This window comes from Dermacentor variabilis, chromosome 3 (assembly GCF_050947875.1).
Source record: "Dermacentor variabilis isolate Ectoservices chromosome 3, ASM5094787v1, whole genome shotgun sequence".
NCBI classification, from domain to species: domain Eukaryota; kingdom Metazoa; phylum Arthropoda; class Arachnida; order Ixodida; family Ixodidae; genus Dermacentor; species Dermacentor variabilis.
This window is the reverse complement of record NC_134570.1, coordinates 133831116-133847105: the sequence shown is the minus strand read 5'-3', so window position 1 is coordinate 133847105 and position 15990 is coordinate 133831116. Positions and strand designations below refer to the sequence as shown.

The 15990-nt window shown below is 44.6% G+C and overlaps 1 protein-coding gene and 1 long non-coding RNA gene across 2 annotated transcripts in view; both read right to left on the bottom strand.

Annotated features, from left to right (window-relative positions):
• LOC142574770 (neprilysin-11-like) overlaps positions 1-5519 on the bottom strand; it is a 31781-nt gene extending 26262 nt beyond the window's left edge. Inside the window, exons 1-2 of the mRNA XM_075683786.1 lie at positions 5510-5519; positions 1542-1706 (exon numbers count right to left, since the gene is read on the bottom strand). Coding sequence (XP_075539901.1) covers positions 1542-1706; positions 5510-5519 — 175 coding nt within the window. The remainder of the gene's footprint in view (positions 1-1541; positions 1707-5509) is intronic.
• A 1735-nt stretch (positions 5520-7254) lies between these two features.
• On the bottom strand, positions 7255-11312 carry LOC142574196 (uncharacterized). The gene is made up of 3 exons (XR_012826449.1): positions 11108-11312; positions 8845-8984; positions 7255-7294 (listed from the first exon to the last, which is right to left on the bottom strand). It is a non-coding gene; the product is annotated as an uncharacterized LOC142574196 (long non-coding RNA).
• Positions 11313-15990: the final 4678 nt, after the last annotated feature.

Sequence of the window (15990 nt, the reverse complement as noted above, 5' to 3'; positions counted from 1 at the left end):
GGTCCATATTCGTAGCGGCCTATTTGTGGTGCACAGCGTGTTTGGCCACTAGGGGAAAGAAATGACTCCTCCCCCCCTCCTCCCTATATTGGGGGCGCTCGAGAATGCTCAGTGCCGCTGGAGCCCGCCGAACTTGTAGATGGTTAGCGTTCCAGCGCGTTTTAAGAGTTGCGGCCATGTAAAAAGGGGTAGCCGCCCCATGCCGTCGTCCAACTCATCCACGCTAAGGACGTTGTTGAAGGGAGGAACGTGTTCTCATCGAGAATAAGGAGTGCTGGGCTTATTTTCCATATCCACATGAAGAGTGGAGAACGTTACATTTCATCAGTCTAGGATGACTGAAGTGAAGCACACCGAGGGGCCGAAAACGACTGCTTAAGCTCCCTGTGTCATCCCTAGATTCTTGGGCCAGGGAGATCTGCCAGCGATCCTTTGTCCAGTCGGAGCGCCAAAAGTCTTTGAAGGACCCACGTTGAGGGCGACTGTTCACACACACACTCCCGCACTTTTGTTCACTGAACATACAGTAAGGACGGTAGCTTAGTAGACATGGGTTCTCACGCTTGACTCAAGCCTGCGCGTCTTGGTTCCTCGGATGACCCCGCAGTTAGCTGGAGCGGCTGTTAAACGAGTGTGGCGGTTACCGGTTTCCGTGAGATAACGCCGTGGGACACCATTTTCCAGGACATTTGTTGCTCCCCTTGGTCCGTGAAGGCGACAGTCAACCAACAAACATTACTCTGTCCGCAAAACATGTCTCGCCTTACATGCGCCGCACCCCTGTCCGAAGGGGACGCATTGTTAGCTTCACAAAGAGATTCGTCGCAGCAGTGCAGTAGAGGCTAGAAGGTCACTGCCCCCTCTGGCCAATTGTAACAGCTTGCGTCAGTCTCCCGCGCTCGCTCTCTCTAAGAAGATTGACGCGTTCCGCACTGGTGAAAGAAGTTGAGTACCACTTTGTCTTGATGCCCGAGTCTCTTCACGCCATTTCTGTATCCTTTTTTTTGTCGAAAGCGGGGACAAGCATGAAATTCATGAGTAAGCATAAAATTTACGCAACAACGCGCATACTTGTTGGCCCTATAGCTTCTTATGAGCGCCAGTATGTGTTTTATGAATTATAGCTGCTATTGTACAACGAGCTTTTCCAAACGCGACCACCCCTGCACGAATAGACAAACGCACTGCTGAGCTAGGCCTCTGCGAACGCCGCGCGTGAGGCTGAAGTTATGTCCGATTGCGTAATACGACGCTCAACGGCAGCAGCATCTGTGCACGCGACACATGCATGGCCGAGTAATGGCTAAGTCTTTCTGCACTTGGATACCAAAGTAAGGCGCGTGGGTAGCACGGTTGCAAACATATAAACGATAATAACGTGCTTTCGGTAAATGCGGCTTAAGCGGGCGACCTCCTCTGACCCAACTGGGAGACGTGTTACGTCTAAAAAAATAAGGCAGGTAATATTCTTCTGGTGTGAAGCTCAAGGAAGACGCTACTGCGAAGTGAATTAGCTTGTTCCAGGCTCTAAATGCTCTAACCTTGCAGATACTTGGCGGCGTTGTCGAACTGCGCCAGCCACGGGTTGCTGAAATGGCGCCGCCTGGTGGCCAAATTAGGGGACTGTCGGGCGCCGGTGCACGCGAAGCTCTCGAAGTCGTAGCACGGATCCACGCTGTAGTTGATGCCCGAGAGGAACTCCGATGCTGGAGAAGAGCGTCGCGCCAATGTGAAACGGTGCTTGTGCGTAATATACTTTCTTCGTAATCGCTGGCGATGCCTTCTGGAGCTCGTCGACAACGTTTTTAGGTAGTATGCTCAATTTACAGTCCTAAGAAAATACTATAGGCAAACACTGAGTGACTAGACCGATAACATGCCCTTTCAAAAAAGCGGCTACGCTTCCGTCCTGCAGAGCGAAATTGTATGTGGGGAAAATTTTGAGCGAAAGTGACGATCAATTTGCATTTCAAATTCCCCTCTCTGACGGAACATGGCTAACGCAAAGTACGCAGCGCCATGGCTTAAAGTCTGAGGTGTTCACAGGTAGGGGAGCCCTCCACCAAATTTCGGAAATTTGGCTGGAGTCTTTTCTTCCCCGATCGCCTGGGCGGTAACTCGGGCCCTACCACCAAAACACAGAGAGACTTAATTTTTAATTAAGTGCTGCGCTGTGACAACCACCTCAAAGTTGATGTGCAGTTATCCTGCCAACCGCATGGGGTGAGAGCTCCGAGAAAAGTGGGTGTCAAACTCCTGCGAATCATTAGTTTGCTTTTTATGCAGGCTTCCCAGCACATTGTGCTGAGAGAACGTTGTGAAGTTGTAGCTTCTTTGAACTATGCGACAATTTCCTGTATATCGTGCCGAAATGCAGATTCAATGACGTTGAAACGGACGTTGAAACTGAAACGGAGCGAAAGTAACTTTTGTTGTCATCAGCGACTGACTAGAAGTTACCACTTGTAAACGTCCGTTGGTGGTACCGTTTCTTTCTTTTCTTTGTCAGCGGAAACATTCTCAAAGAACTGGTTCTCTATAACGTTTCCAAAATGTTTTTATTTCAATCTTCTGGCGTCAAATTTGCCTAACCGCCGACGCAAGCATCGGGCGGTGTCCCGCAGGGTTGTATGAAAAGACCAATCAAACGCGCTCCTCGTTCATAGGCGGTCAGTTTTGTTTGCTTCAAAAATGAATAACATTGCCTACGCTGGGCGACTTGTCTTATCCAATTGGATGACAAGAGGCGAGGAGAACGCTCAAGTGGAGGAGGATTTTATGGGGCCGTGCCACTGCACTGAAAATCGATAACCGGACGAAGAGGGTGGTGCCGGCGTCTGCGATTGGTCCGCTTTCCATCATTCAAGTCGCGGTGGCTGGTCGAAAATCGTGGCGGCATGCAACGGAAGGTTAAGAATGCCGCTAAAATGGATCCTTAGCAAAGAAGAGTTGGCAGAACGATGTTGTAAACCTGTCGAAAGTGCTGGAAGACGTTACGCGGCCAGGCAAAAAGCTTTATGTTACGCAAATAAATTAATGCTTTCCGGTAGGTGCGAGTAGCCAGTGCCTGGGCCATCGGCGGCAGCCATCTTTTATTTCTTTCGGAACGGGGCAGCTTGCGGCTATTCAGAAGAAAACAGTTTTGTTCGGCATATTAATGCATCTTTAAACCGTACACGTCACTTTGACGCGGTACGGTTTTGTGGTTTTTTGACGACGCGTGACAGGCAGGTGAAGTGGGTGCAGCCGGAAAAGCTTTGACCAATAGCCGAGGGCTAATGGCGAAAAGGCGTCGAATCAGAAATAACTATTTTGCTTTTGTTCGGTCAAATCATGCATAATCAGTTTGTACGCGTCATATCAGATGGGGAGCTATCGCGGTTTTCGTGACGTCCCGTGACAGCCAGGGGAAGTGGGGGTGGCCGAAAAAAGTTTTTAACCAATCGCGTAGGGCTGATTGCAGAATTGGAATAGAAGGGTTTGGAATAGTCTTACGTTATAGCGCCCCTGGTTACCTTCTCGCTCTTTCATTAGACGTTAACCTAATATATTTGCCTTTAGTGCCCTCTTTATGCAGAGCTCGAGTTTCTTTGAAAAAGAGTGACCAAATACTTAAGGTCCGAAAATCTACCTCAAGCGAACTAAGCGGGGAATATGTTCTCTCACTCGGCTAACGTGACAAAATCCTGAAATGTCTATGACGCACGGATTCAAGTTTGACAGCGTAAGTTTCACTCTTGAGTTGAATTGGAACATAGTACGCTTAACAAATACACAGTATTAGTTAAAAGCGCTGTATTAGATGTGTTAGTGCTACCTGTTTTCTATACTATAGAAAAATGTGTTTGCATCAGGTGGCCTAAAGCGAATCGCTGCTACTCTCGGCGCCGTTTTCACCAAGTGCACTGCTGCCGACCTCACACGTCATCAACATGAGCTGAAAACAGAGATAAATCTACACGTATGTCGAACTATTGTACCTTGATCTCATCGTGTTAATTTTTATCCCGAAGGAAAGACCACACTATAGCGTAATAGCAGGTACTGAGTGATGCTTTGCACTTGAAACGCCAAGTCAGCTAGACCCAAATTAATTATAGTGTGCTCGACAAGGTAATGATTAGATAAGGGTGCAAGAATGTTCGCTCAGTGCTTCATAATTGCTGTGCAGCCAGCATGATATAACGTCGTAGTGGCAAATTGTTCCGGAGAGCCTCGACAACCTAAGGAATCACTGACACATTTTCGAAGTTCTAGAAATTCTGCGACATGTCTGTCGCCCGTAATGTGGTAATGCCTAGAGAGGGCGAAAGTTGGGGAACAGTTATGGAGTATTTAAATTTCAAAATCAAATAATGAAGCAGTATCAGGCTTGGCATCATCGACGATATTGTAATGTCATGCCAGAGAACAATATTTGTTGACGTCGTGTAGGTTTAGGTACAATATTGTTGCTCATATATATTAACTGCAGTGCTGTGTGCTTCGTTTCTTCTTTTTCGGTCTTCAGCGCTCGCTTTCGTCAGCTGAAGCGATCTTAGCAACGAAGGGTGATAGTAAACCGTGGCGTCACGACGCGTCCACCTTCTGGGGCAACGAAGTCTAAACTAGATCATATGTACAATTGCAACGGTAAACTATTTTGGGCACTCGGACGCTTTCCGGTATTTCTCTAATGTCTATGTGGAAGACGTCTACCTCCATCTAATGCAAAAATAAAGACAAATCCAAAATAGCATGCCAGCGTTCTTTTCAGGGTTTTTCGACCGTGCCCTCTCAGTAAATCATTTCGCCCTTCCGAAGTTGCATCTAATTATGCCACCAAGCACGCCTTGATCGATCGCACATTCACGACCATCGCAGTGCTCAGAGGCGGTCCGTTCCACTGAGCCGCACACGATTGGTCAATTTGAACCGCGACGAACGCCATGACATCAATTGTGACGTGAGCCGTGACTTCTTGCTGCTGTCAATCATTCCGTGTCGTCTGCTATCGGACGAACGCAACAGAAAGGACCGCCTATTTAGTGACGTTAAGAACGGACCGCCTCCGTTCGATTTTGGAACGCGTACAAGATTGCACCCTTGCAGTTGTCTTGTAACGCTTTGTCGGGGGAATGCTAGCGCCCATTAAACCGGCGCAGATGGGTTTGGTGAAACTATTCACTTGCAATTATGCAACTCCCAGGCATTCTAGTGTACCATTCGGAACACATGAAATGCGGTCACGTTAGTGTTAGTGAGAAAGCGGCATGTCGTTTTCGAGTTGGCGGTTTCACGCTTCATGAACGCGATTTTGGCTTGTTCGCTTGGGTTAACAAATATACCATCTTTGACTACCCTGTAATTACCGGTACAAAGTCTTGCGCACGAGTTATTATTCGTATTAGATGTAAATAATTGCTTGTAATCAATTACATTTCTTTTTAATTTTGTAATTTAGCGATGACGCTGTTCTCTCGGTAACGCTCACTGTAATTCAATTACTTTTTTGTCGTTAACCAATTACCTGTGGCCATTTACATTTTAACGAATCAGGGTATAACAGGCGACGTAGCATTGAGCACTTAAATTAGGTGGGAACAACAGAGTACTAAGGGATGACCTAAGGGTTACCTCCTTCTAACAAGCGGCGTCCTTCAGCTACGTTTCGATCACCTCAACGTGACAGGTTATGCAGATTTTAAGACTTTTCTTGGACGTATACACTCTGAGCTTTTCTCTTATACTAAATTTTTCCCCCTCCTGGAAGCGCTTATAGGTGGCCTTCATAGGCGCTAAGAGCTGCTACTCAAGTTTCGGCTTGGTGCAGTTTGCGACTTCTCTGATATGGACAAAATTTCGGGTCATCATAAACTCATTAGTTTCTATCTGTATGACATTACGTCACTCATATATATATATATATATATATATATACCTTTTTTCGTGATTGTAACACACGAGTATTACTATGGCTGAGTGACCTGTCGCATTATATTAAATTACATTACAGATTCGGCCGAGTTTTCAAGGAACGCGATAGTTTAACGAGTGAAGGACGCCGAGAGGAGGTACACCAGATGTTGTTCGACAGATCGAAACGGCGCTTCTGTGGCTCGATAGCGAGGGACACTCCGGGCGTTCTAGCGAGGGAATCACCTCATACGATTTTTCAGTTCGTCACTACGTCACTGCTCAGCCATTTTCTATAGTGCGCGCATTAAGCGACATTTCAGTGTCGCTGAAGAAGTGTTCAAATGAAAACGAGGGAAGAATACCGCATAACATTTCGAAAAACAATTCTCAGTTAAAATAAAGAACGTATGAATGGCTGCAGCGTACGCATTGAAAAAGCCAGGGCAGCTCATTCGATTTGCTGTATTTGTGCAATGTTAATAAAGACGTAGGGTGGAAATTAACGTTAAAGTAATTCATTACTTTTCAGTAATTTATTTATTTACTTTCCAGGGGCAGTAATTAGCAGCCGTTATCTATTACATTTTCAAAATATTTATTGTGGTTTTGATCGAATACTTTTGTTTCTATAAAGTGTGAAAGTCTGTAATGTACCAACAAAGCTCTGCATAATAAAAACAAACAGGCCTACAGTTACAATTGTACAAAACAGCACACTTAAACCAACGTAGAGATTTCGAGGTGAAATACTGCGAATAAAAATACTAAATAACTGAAGCAAAAGAAGAAAGCAATAAACGAAGCAATAAAAAAACCATTATGTCAGTCTGCAATATAGTTGGAGGCAAAATTGATTCAAGCATTCGCAAGCGGTACAGCGCAAAAAAGTAAAAAGGCAAATTTTATGCCATCTAGATGATGCAATCATTTGAGGCCGAATGCAGAGACAAACAGAAATTTTCGCCAAAGGACGGCGCTGCCCTATGGGGCAATATCGACTGCATCATGGTCGCACTGCACAACGGACATTACGTAGTGCGCGAAGACAGCCGTTTGTCCTGTTTGTTCATTAGTCCCGTCGTCTCTGCTGGCCGCCATCTTGAACAAAGTGAGCGCGGAGAAGGCATGACTTTATTTTTTTCTGAAAGTAACGAGTGATCGGCTTCGCGCAGTGTACAAGATGAAGCGGTGAATGGTATAACTCATGCGTACTCACGTAATGAATCAACACAGTGTCGAATGGAAACTATGAAAGATGATATTGTCCTAGTCGCAATGCAGTAGATATTATAACTACACGCGAACAGCAAAGCATGGTTGGCAGGCTTACCGTAGGTCAAACATGAGGGCTTCGTACAGAAGTCATAGTCGGGACTTTCGTGTCTGACGTGCTGTGCTGAAATAAGAAAAAAAAAGCTGCTCATTTTTCTCTTCGGTATTTTAGTAGTAATCTTAGATAAGCTTTACACATTGCCAAAATTAGCTAATCTTGACGTGCATTGCACCTTCATTTACCTGTCATTCCAAATTGATCATCATGATCGCCACAATACCTTGTGAAGACAAAAAAAACTTGAAAATAAGATCCATGCCTTACTACATTCTATCAGCCTTAAATAAGTTTTTGTCTCACTCACTTGACCTCTTTCAAAGCACTCCTTCACATTTATCGCTGCATTGCAGAAAATAGAAACCCTGTGGTGTCGCTCTCCTATTTTTCTTTCTTTTCAATTCACCTAATATCCCACGTACAGGTTGCGTTTATGTTATATAAACAAGTGCGCACATTCTTTGCTTCACACGAGCTGTAAATACAGGGCCGGCACAGTGCAATCCCTTTTCTCGCTTCATTTCTTTCCTTCACATCATTACCTGCTCTTGAGCGGCTGATACACTGTTGATAGCGGGGTCGGAGCAGCGCTCTAATTCTTGACGAAATTCCAAACCGATATCATTAGAATGAAATCGTTATGTTCAGGCCCAAGCCATGAAGGTGAAAATAGTTTTTGGATATCAGGGGCCGAATGCAGAAAGCTTTCTTTTCTGAGCGATGTTTGCCGATTGGCCAGTTGCCTCTACCCATCACTCACTCACTCACTCACTCACTCACTCACTCACTCACTCACTCACTCACTCACTCACTCACTCACTCACTCACTCACTCACTCACTCACTCACTCACTCACTCACTCACTCACTCATTCACTCACTCACTCACTCACTCACTCACTCACTCACTCACTCACTCACTCACTCAATCAATCAATCAATCAATCAATCAATCAATCAATCAATCAATCAATCAATCAATCAATCAATCAATCAATCAATCAACCAATCGAGCTTACTATCTATCTATTTTCCACTTAAAGGAGCGGAAACTAGGAAGTAAAAACTCTACGGAGCTTGACACGGCTTCCTAGCCTCTTTACAGCTCAGCAGAACAGTACATATCACATCTCACTCAAGTACACATTCAGCAGCACAGTACAATATGTTTCGTATCACGATGCACTGACATCTGCGTCTTCGAAGAGTTCTAGCGTAAGAACGTTTGTTTGTCAATAGGTACCCAGGGATGATATAGAAACTGCTCAATCCTCTCGGAGCGTCTTTGTGTGTCGGTCGATAAGCGTGGCTTTCGGCTTGGGACAACAGTTTCACTGGCGCACAATGACCTAAATACGACGCGTCGGCTCCAACTGGATACGTGCAGCCAGAGCGCTTAAATTTCGAGAACGATGGATCGATGACAGAATTGCGAGTACGTGCGCGCAGCCCTCCTCCTTCTTTACCGTACCCCACACTTACCTTGGCCACAAAAATGCGTTAGTTTTATTTTGTAAGGTATAATATAGAAAGCTTAACGTAACAATTACAAACGAGCTTGCCATTACTTGGCATTTGACGCAAAAATGTTCTAGCAAAAGAAAGAGAAAAACTTACCCCTTTTATGCATAACCACGAGGTAGGAGAGATAAGTTGAGACAATGGACAGCGCAATGATGACGACCCAGATTGCGCCCCAAAGAATCTGCTCAGCTGGAGACTGCGCATCCCAGACCCTGTCTATCAGACCATCCAGCCTTGAGGATAGAAAGAAAGAGCGAAATAAACGAGAGTAAAACTTCGTTCGATAATATAGATCACAAGCTATCGAGTTATGCAATGAGTTCGGTTACATAAAAAAAAACATAACAGGGTGAGGAAGACATAAATATAAGGACGTACTTCGCCTCCCTTTACCTCTTGTTGGCGTCTCATTTTTTCGGCGTTCTTATCGGGTGTTGCGTATTTTCGATAAATAGCAGTACTAGTTAGCACGAACCATTGTATCGGCTGTTCTTTGGGCAGAGGCGCACTCGCATTAACGACATTCAATTATGGGGTTTTACGTGCCAAAACGCCTGTCTGATTATGAGGCACGCCGTAGTGGGTGACTCCGGAAATTTCGACCACATGGGGTTCTTTAACGTGCACTTAAATATAAGTACACGAGGGTTTTCACATTTCGCCCCCATCGAAATGCGGCCGCCGATGCCGGGATTCGATCGCGCGACCTCGTGCTTAGCAGCCCTGCACCATAGCCACTAAGCAACCACGGCGGGTCACTATTAACGACATCATATCACCGGATGTGGCGTCCCTTCGGTTGACCGAAGTCAAGGCAGCACTTCACTTCTGTCATCCCAGAGAACAGGATGGCTTCAGGAAAGGCTGTTCAACAGCGGATCACATCCATGTCATCAATCAGGTAACTGGGATATCTGGGGCCTAAAGCAAGCTCTCCATGCTGATTTCATAGATTAGCAAGATGCGTTTTCTTCAGAAACGGTACCAGGTGTCATGAGGTCATTGCATAGTTAGGAAGTGCACGCAATATACGGTAATATCTTAGAAAATATGTATAAAAATTTCCTAGCTACTTTAAGTCTTGAAAGGAAAAACAGCAAGTTATTCCTTTAAAAAGCGTTTCAGTTGTTATGAAGCGAAGGATTAGAAATAAGAATCAACGTGGACCATATAGGCAATCTGCGGTTTGTAGAACACATTGTCCTGTTAGAGAATGATGAAGATCACTTGTAATAAACGATACAGCACCTTAGTCGACAAATTGTAAAAGTACAGGCAAACATTATTACGCCAAAGGTTAAGGTAATGTTAAGGAGCGCGGTCATAGAACGATAATTTGTTACTGGCAGTAAGCCCCTAGAACATGTGTAAGAGTGGGCTTATCTCCACGCCACTTCCTCGCGTGTCAACTCTAGCGAATCAAATATACATCTGGTTAGGTACGTCTTGAAAACTCACCGGCTACAATTCGTAATTTGCAATAAATACTCTATGGCACTTAGCACAAAGGTTAATACTAAACACGCAAAAAAATTATGAGCCATTCCACTGTACGAAGGTGGTTGACCAGCGAAGCTCTTTAGCACATGACACGGAGGTGACACCTAATTTTGAACAAAGGTACGAACTCATTTATTGTATTGATGTGTGGTCATTATTTCACTGGCAACAGCAATTACATTCTTTGATAATGTCAAATCGATGCACGTACACAGCTGGGTGGTTCGTTGGGCCGGATCGGTGTGGCACCGCAAGGGATGTGTCTGCAACACGGAACGCGTAGGCAGCTCCCTTTTTGGTACCGGCACATCCACATTGAAATCACCGACAACGACAACAGGGGTAGTGCCATCGTAGCTTATTCACGCTAAGTGAGCAGCCATGAACCTTACGGGACTATGAGTCAGTCAGTCAGTCAAGAACTTTATCATTGGATTTTGTGCTTGCTTACGGAGGTATGAGCCATTGCTCACGGGGGTATGAGCCATTGATGAGAGTTTTCGACATGCTGTTCTGTATGTTGTATGCGTGATTATAAAGAATTCAAGCACTGTTCGCTTCACTTTGCTGATTGCTCGTAGCCTCTGCCTTACAGTGCTATGAGCCATTGCACTTTGCTTGCTCACGGGAGCATGAATGCTTACGTGGGTATGAACCATTGATATTGATAGTTTTTGTTCACGGAGAACAAAAATGCACGAAACCCTAGGCAATACAGCTTCGCTGTAAAAAACAACGAGCCACAACAGCTTGTATATGGGGCACCGCGTGCACTCAACGTCGCAGTATAAGCTAGTTGGTACGGAATTGGTCCAAAACATAGTACTAAACAAGAGTTCGGTTTTGAGGTGCTCACTTTGACAAGGCGTTGCTCAACTTGCCGAAGCGATATCTTGTGGAGATGGCGCTCGCCCCTCTGGTGTCATGGAGTGATACGCGGCTAGCACGTGAGACTCTGCTTTTCTTCCTGGTCAACAGAGAACGTGTGCTCGTGGCTGAGCCCGTGTGTTTTCTACGCCGTACGTTGCTCGTCGGTAATCGTGGTGGCATCTCTAAAACCTGCACAGGTGGATTAAACCGCTTTTAAACGGGCAAGCTCCCCCGAAAGAAGGTAGGAGAGAGAGGGTTGGTGAAGGGGCTTTAAGAATAATCCCTTCGAGACAGTAGGCGAATATACGGCTTCTCTAAAACGCACATTCTGGCTATTTGGGCTTGCATAAGGGTCAAATCACAGTACTTTAGAGTAGGGAAGGTGCCACAAAGCGCACTGTCAGCTTTGTTTCTGTGGCGGTATTTTCGGGCAATCACTCCCGGAGACACTGACTTTCGCGAGATTCACAACACTAGCGCCGGACGCGTCGACGTCTACAGGCATCAGCGTTCCCGGTTTGTGGTCTTCGCACAGTTGGCAAATTTGCCAGAAAGCTATGGGCCATAGTCTACATGCATTAGCGTTACCGGTTTGTGGTCTTAGCACAGTTGGCAAATTTGCCAGAAAGCTATGGGCCGTAGACGCCGTACGGTCTGGTGCTAGTCTCGTGAAACCTAAAAAAAAAAAAAGAAATAGAAGCAGCTCCCAAAGTGATTGCCAGAGGATACCACCCCTGCCGTTGTAGTTGCCTAATGCAGCCTGATTTGCCTATTGCACGAGGTGGCGTAACTCCGAGTGGTAAAATGTAAATCTCCATCACCATGACATCTGTGTGTAAACTGCAGGTTTTTTTAATCGTTTTTTTTTGTTCTTCAGATTGCCAACATGCAAAATCAAAAAGAATGTACGAGCCTTTTATCACCGCCTATCAAAGCAACATGCCTTCCAGAGAAACACGAAAGTGTCGTCTGATTGCGAAAAAGTAGGAAAAGCACTCAACCAGAGAGGGCGCAATATCCTTCAGTGTGATAACCATGTGTTCAGTAAGGCCTCTTTGTGTTCGCGTCGCGTGTGGTTTGGGTGTGGAGGCTTAACGCCAAATCAGTAATGCGTATTTTTAACACATGTCACCACGACTAAACGTGTATTGTGTCATGAAGAGAAATCAATTGTTGCTTCAAGGCACTTCTTCCTGCGCTTTTCCAATGAGGGTGGCAAATGACAAGAGGTACAGGTACAAGACGCTTGGACAGTATAGCTTAAAATATGCAAAAGACGGCATCAATTGAGTTGCAAACGGGGAAGGTCCCACTATCGCAATGCATATGCATGATCGTTCCGTAACTCAGGCATTAATTTGTGATTACGTATACCGACACCAACCATGAAGACTGAGTGCTCATTGGCGCAGCCGTTCCACTGGCGCTGAAATAAATATGTTTGGAAAACAAAAAATTAGGGCGCAAAACTACTCCTTTACGATTTTTTTCCAAACATGTGATGTCAAACGTACGTGACCACCGATGCAAGCACTGAGTGGGAACACGCGATTTAACAGTCCAATCAAATGATCTCGTTCATAGGAGGTCACGTTTGTTTGCTTTGAAAGCAAATATTAATTTTTTTTTCAATGAATGGGCTTATAACAGAAGTGTACAGGATTTCGGTAGGTACGAGGAAGCTCAGTGAAAGAATATAACCGGTTGAGTAGTGCGCTGCCGGCGTCTGTGATTGGTATGCGTCCTTTGCTTAGCTTGCGGTGATGGGTCGAAAATCGAGGCGGCGTGCATCAAAAGGCTGAAAATGTCGCTAAAACGGATCCTCAGCGAAGAGTTAGTATAAAGAAGTATTATACGTTATACTGACAGGCAAAAATTTTTATTATACGCATAGAAATCCATTCTCCTCGGCAGCTCCGAGCAGGTAGTGCCAGCGTGCCAGGGTGATCGGCGGGCAACCATCTTTTATAACTTTCGGAACGGGGCAGCCTACGGCTATTCTTAAAGAAACTCAGTTTTGTTCAGGCATAGTAATGCGCCTTTAATGCGCCCCCATCACTTTGACGTGATGAGTTTTCGCAATTTTCAGACGTCGCGTGAGAGTCAGGCGAAGGGGGCGCGGCCCGAGAAATTTTAACCACTAGAGCAGGGCTAGAGAAAGCCGCAGAATGGGGAATAATTATTTTTTGCTGTTTCGGCCTAATAATGCATAATCGCAGTGTGCACGTGATCTCAGAGGCAGAGTCTCCGCGGTTTTCGTTACGCTGCGTGACCGACGGGCGAAATGGGGTTTGTACGAAACATTTTTGGCGAATTGTGGTAAGTTAGTGGCATGAGTGGAAGAGAAAATTTGGAATCGCTTCACCTAATAGCGCCCCTAACATTGTTTTTCTTTAGATTCTTTAAGCTTCCTCGTTTCAGTGCGGCTAAGCTTGCAAAATAATCATTCATGGAGAAACTACGAAAACAATAACTGTTTGCAGCAATGAATATTCACTGTGATTCATGTCATGAACTAAATACAATGTCACATGAAAAGTGCGTACCGGCATAGCTCGTAGGCCAACTTGGTCTTGTTCTTCTTCTTCTTCTTCCTTCAAATTTTAGCACGTACCCACGAGGAGGGATTGGCCATGGTTCTCAGTGGAAACATAATATGAACTTCTTGCTTCGTGTTAATTTATTGATCGGTGCTATTCGTATTATTTAATAGTAAATATATATTAATTTCTGTTTCCGTTTCTTGAATAGTGGCTATGTTTATTACGACGGAAATAACGCGATTGAGTTGATGATGATGATAATGAACCTCTGTCACGGCTCTCACCCACTGAGGGGGCTAGGCCAGAATTCGGCGGCAGGAGGTAGCTAAAGGAAAGTCTTATTTGAAGACGATGAACGCAACGTAAAAGTACAGAAAAGGAGATAAAATAACTAGACTGGTTATCGAACTTAAGGTTATAGAACCTAAAGGCGAATTTAAAAAGAGCGTACAATGAAGGAGAATTTAAAGACACGAATTTAGGTGAAATGAACGCAGATTTGACGCCTAGAATAAAGATAGGATAATTAGCAGGGCAGTCGTTTTGCTGCAGTTAAATAATCAAATACTGCGGTACAAACATTTCTGTGACTATAGCCTATTGTCGAGGCCCCAAATGATAATAATACTGGTATACTTAACCCTAATGGAATTTCGAAGAGTGGAGCTTCGAGTAATATCTTTCTCTGGTGTAGATATCTACAAGATAGAAAGTAGTAGTCTATTGATTCAATTTCCTTACAATTGTGGCATAGAGGGGACATCGTCAGACCAGCTCTATGTAAATAGAAATTCAATTGCGGGATGCGACAGCGTAGTCTGGTGTATGTAACTTCCAATTGCCGAGAAGGACACCACTGTTTATTCCAGCAAAAAACGAGATGCTGAAAGTCTGGAGATGGTATCAGCAATAATTTACTTACATCCTTTTGCTACATCCTTTAGCAAAAAAAATTTTCTATATCCTAACTTAAAGTAAATTATGGGGTTCACCTGTCAAAACGACTTTATGAAGCACGCCGTAGTGGAGGACTCCGGAAATTTCGACTACCTGAGGTTCTTTAACGTGCACCTAAGTCTTAAGTACACGGCTGTTTTCGCATGTCGCCCCACACGAGATGTGGCCGCCGTGGCCGGGATTTGATCCCACTACCTCGTGCTCAGCAGCCCAAAACCATAGCCACTGAGCAACCACGGCGGGTTTTCTTTATCTTGATGCAGCGATGAAGCTGCATGCAAGTTACACAGCAATGAAAAGTCCATTTGACACTTTCTGGCTAATACATCTACCATTTCATTTAAGTATAAACCGCGGTGGCCAGGAACCCACAGCAAATCATTTCTTTTGTAAATTTGTAGGCACGAAATTTTCAAACGTACTTAAAGTTTACTGTATTCGGTTGCCGTGGAAAGCGACACACATACAGATAGAGAATTTGTAGCTACGACATCTGACGATTAATAAGCGGGAAGGTTGTGCAGCGCTATAAGAACAGAGAATAATTCTGCTATGAAAATAGGCGTGTGATCTGGAAGGCGTACATAAATGGACTAACAGAGAGAAAGAAAGAAAATGCCTACGCCAGCCTTTTCTTCAGACAGCGAAGTATCAGTGGCTGTTATATTGCTTGTTTCTAGGTGAGAAAGGTAATCTAAGAATTGGTCATGCAAATATTGGTACGGCATTAGTTTAGCATTTGAGGGGAAAATATCGTCAAGTTCTATCTGGAGACTTACCTTGGATTGACGTGTTGGTCGAATACGTTGAATTTGTACATTCAATGGTTTTAGCTGTGCTGTACAAATACAATATGAGGTGTGCGTAGTCACGGCCAATGATTATAAAAAATGAACTAGGTTCATTAATGAAAACATACATTGATTTTTTAGGAGAATCGTAGTAAATTTTTCGGTGCGTTTGGATTGTAAGGATCCTGAATCTACTTTTTAAACATGGTATTCGCGCTTCCATATACAGAACAATGCTTGCGACAAGCTTAGGGAATGCAAGGCACAATTGCAGCGCTTCCCTTTCTAGTAAAACCAGAGGCTGCATTTTATAAGCTTGGCTGCCGGAAAGCAAGACGCACCCAAATTCCATGATGGGTCGGACATACATTTTATATATCATAATTAATGTATGCCTTCGCAACCCATATCGTCGTTTATGGATCTCACGCAACGATCACATGGCATTAGTTGCCTTAGGATCGACTTTCTCAATGTGGGTTTTCCAGTTTCGTGTTCCATCATACGTGATTCCCAGGTATTTAAGAGATTCCACCAGGGGAATTAACTTTTGGCGATACATGAGTGAAACGGTAACG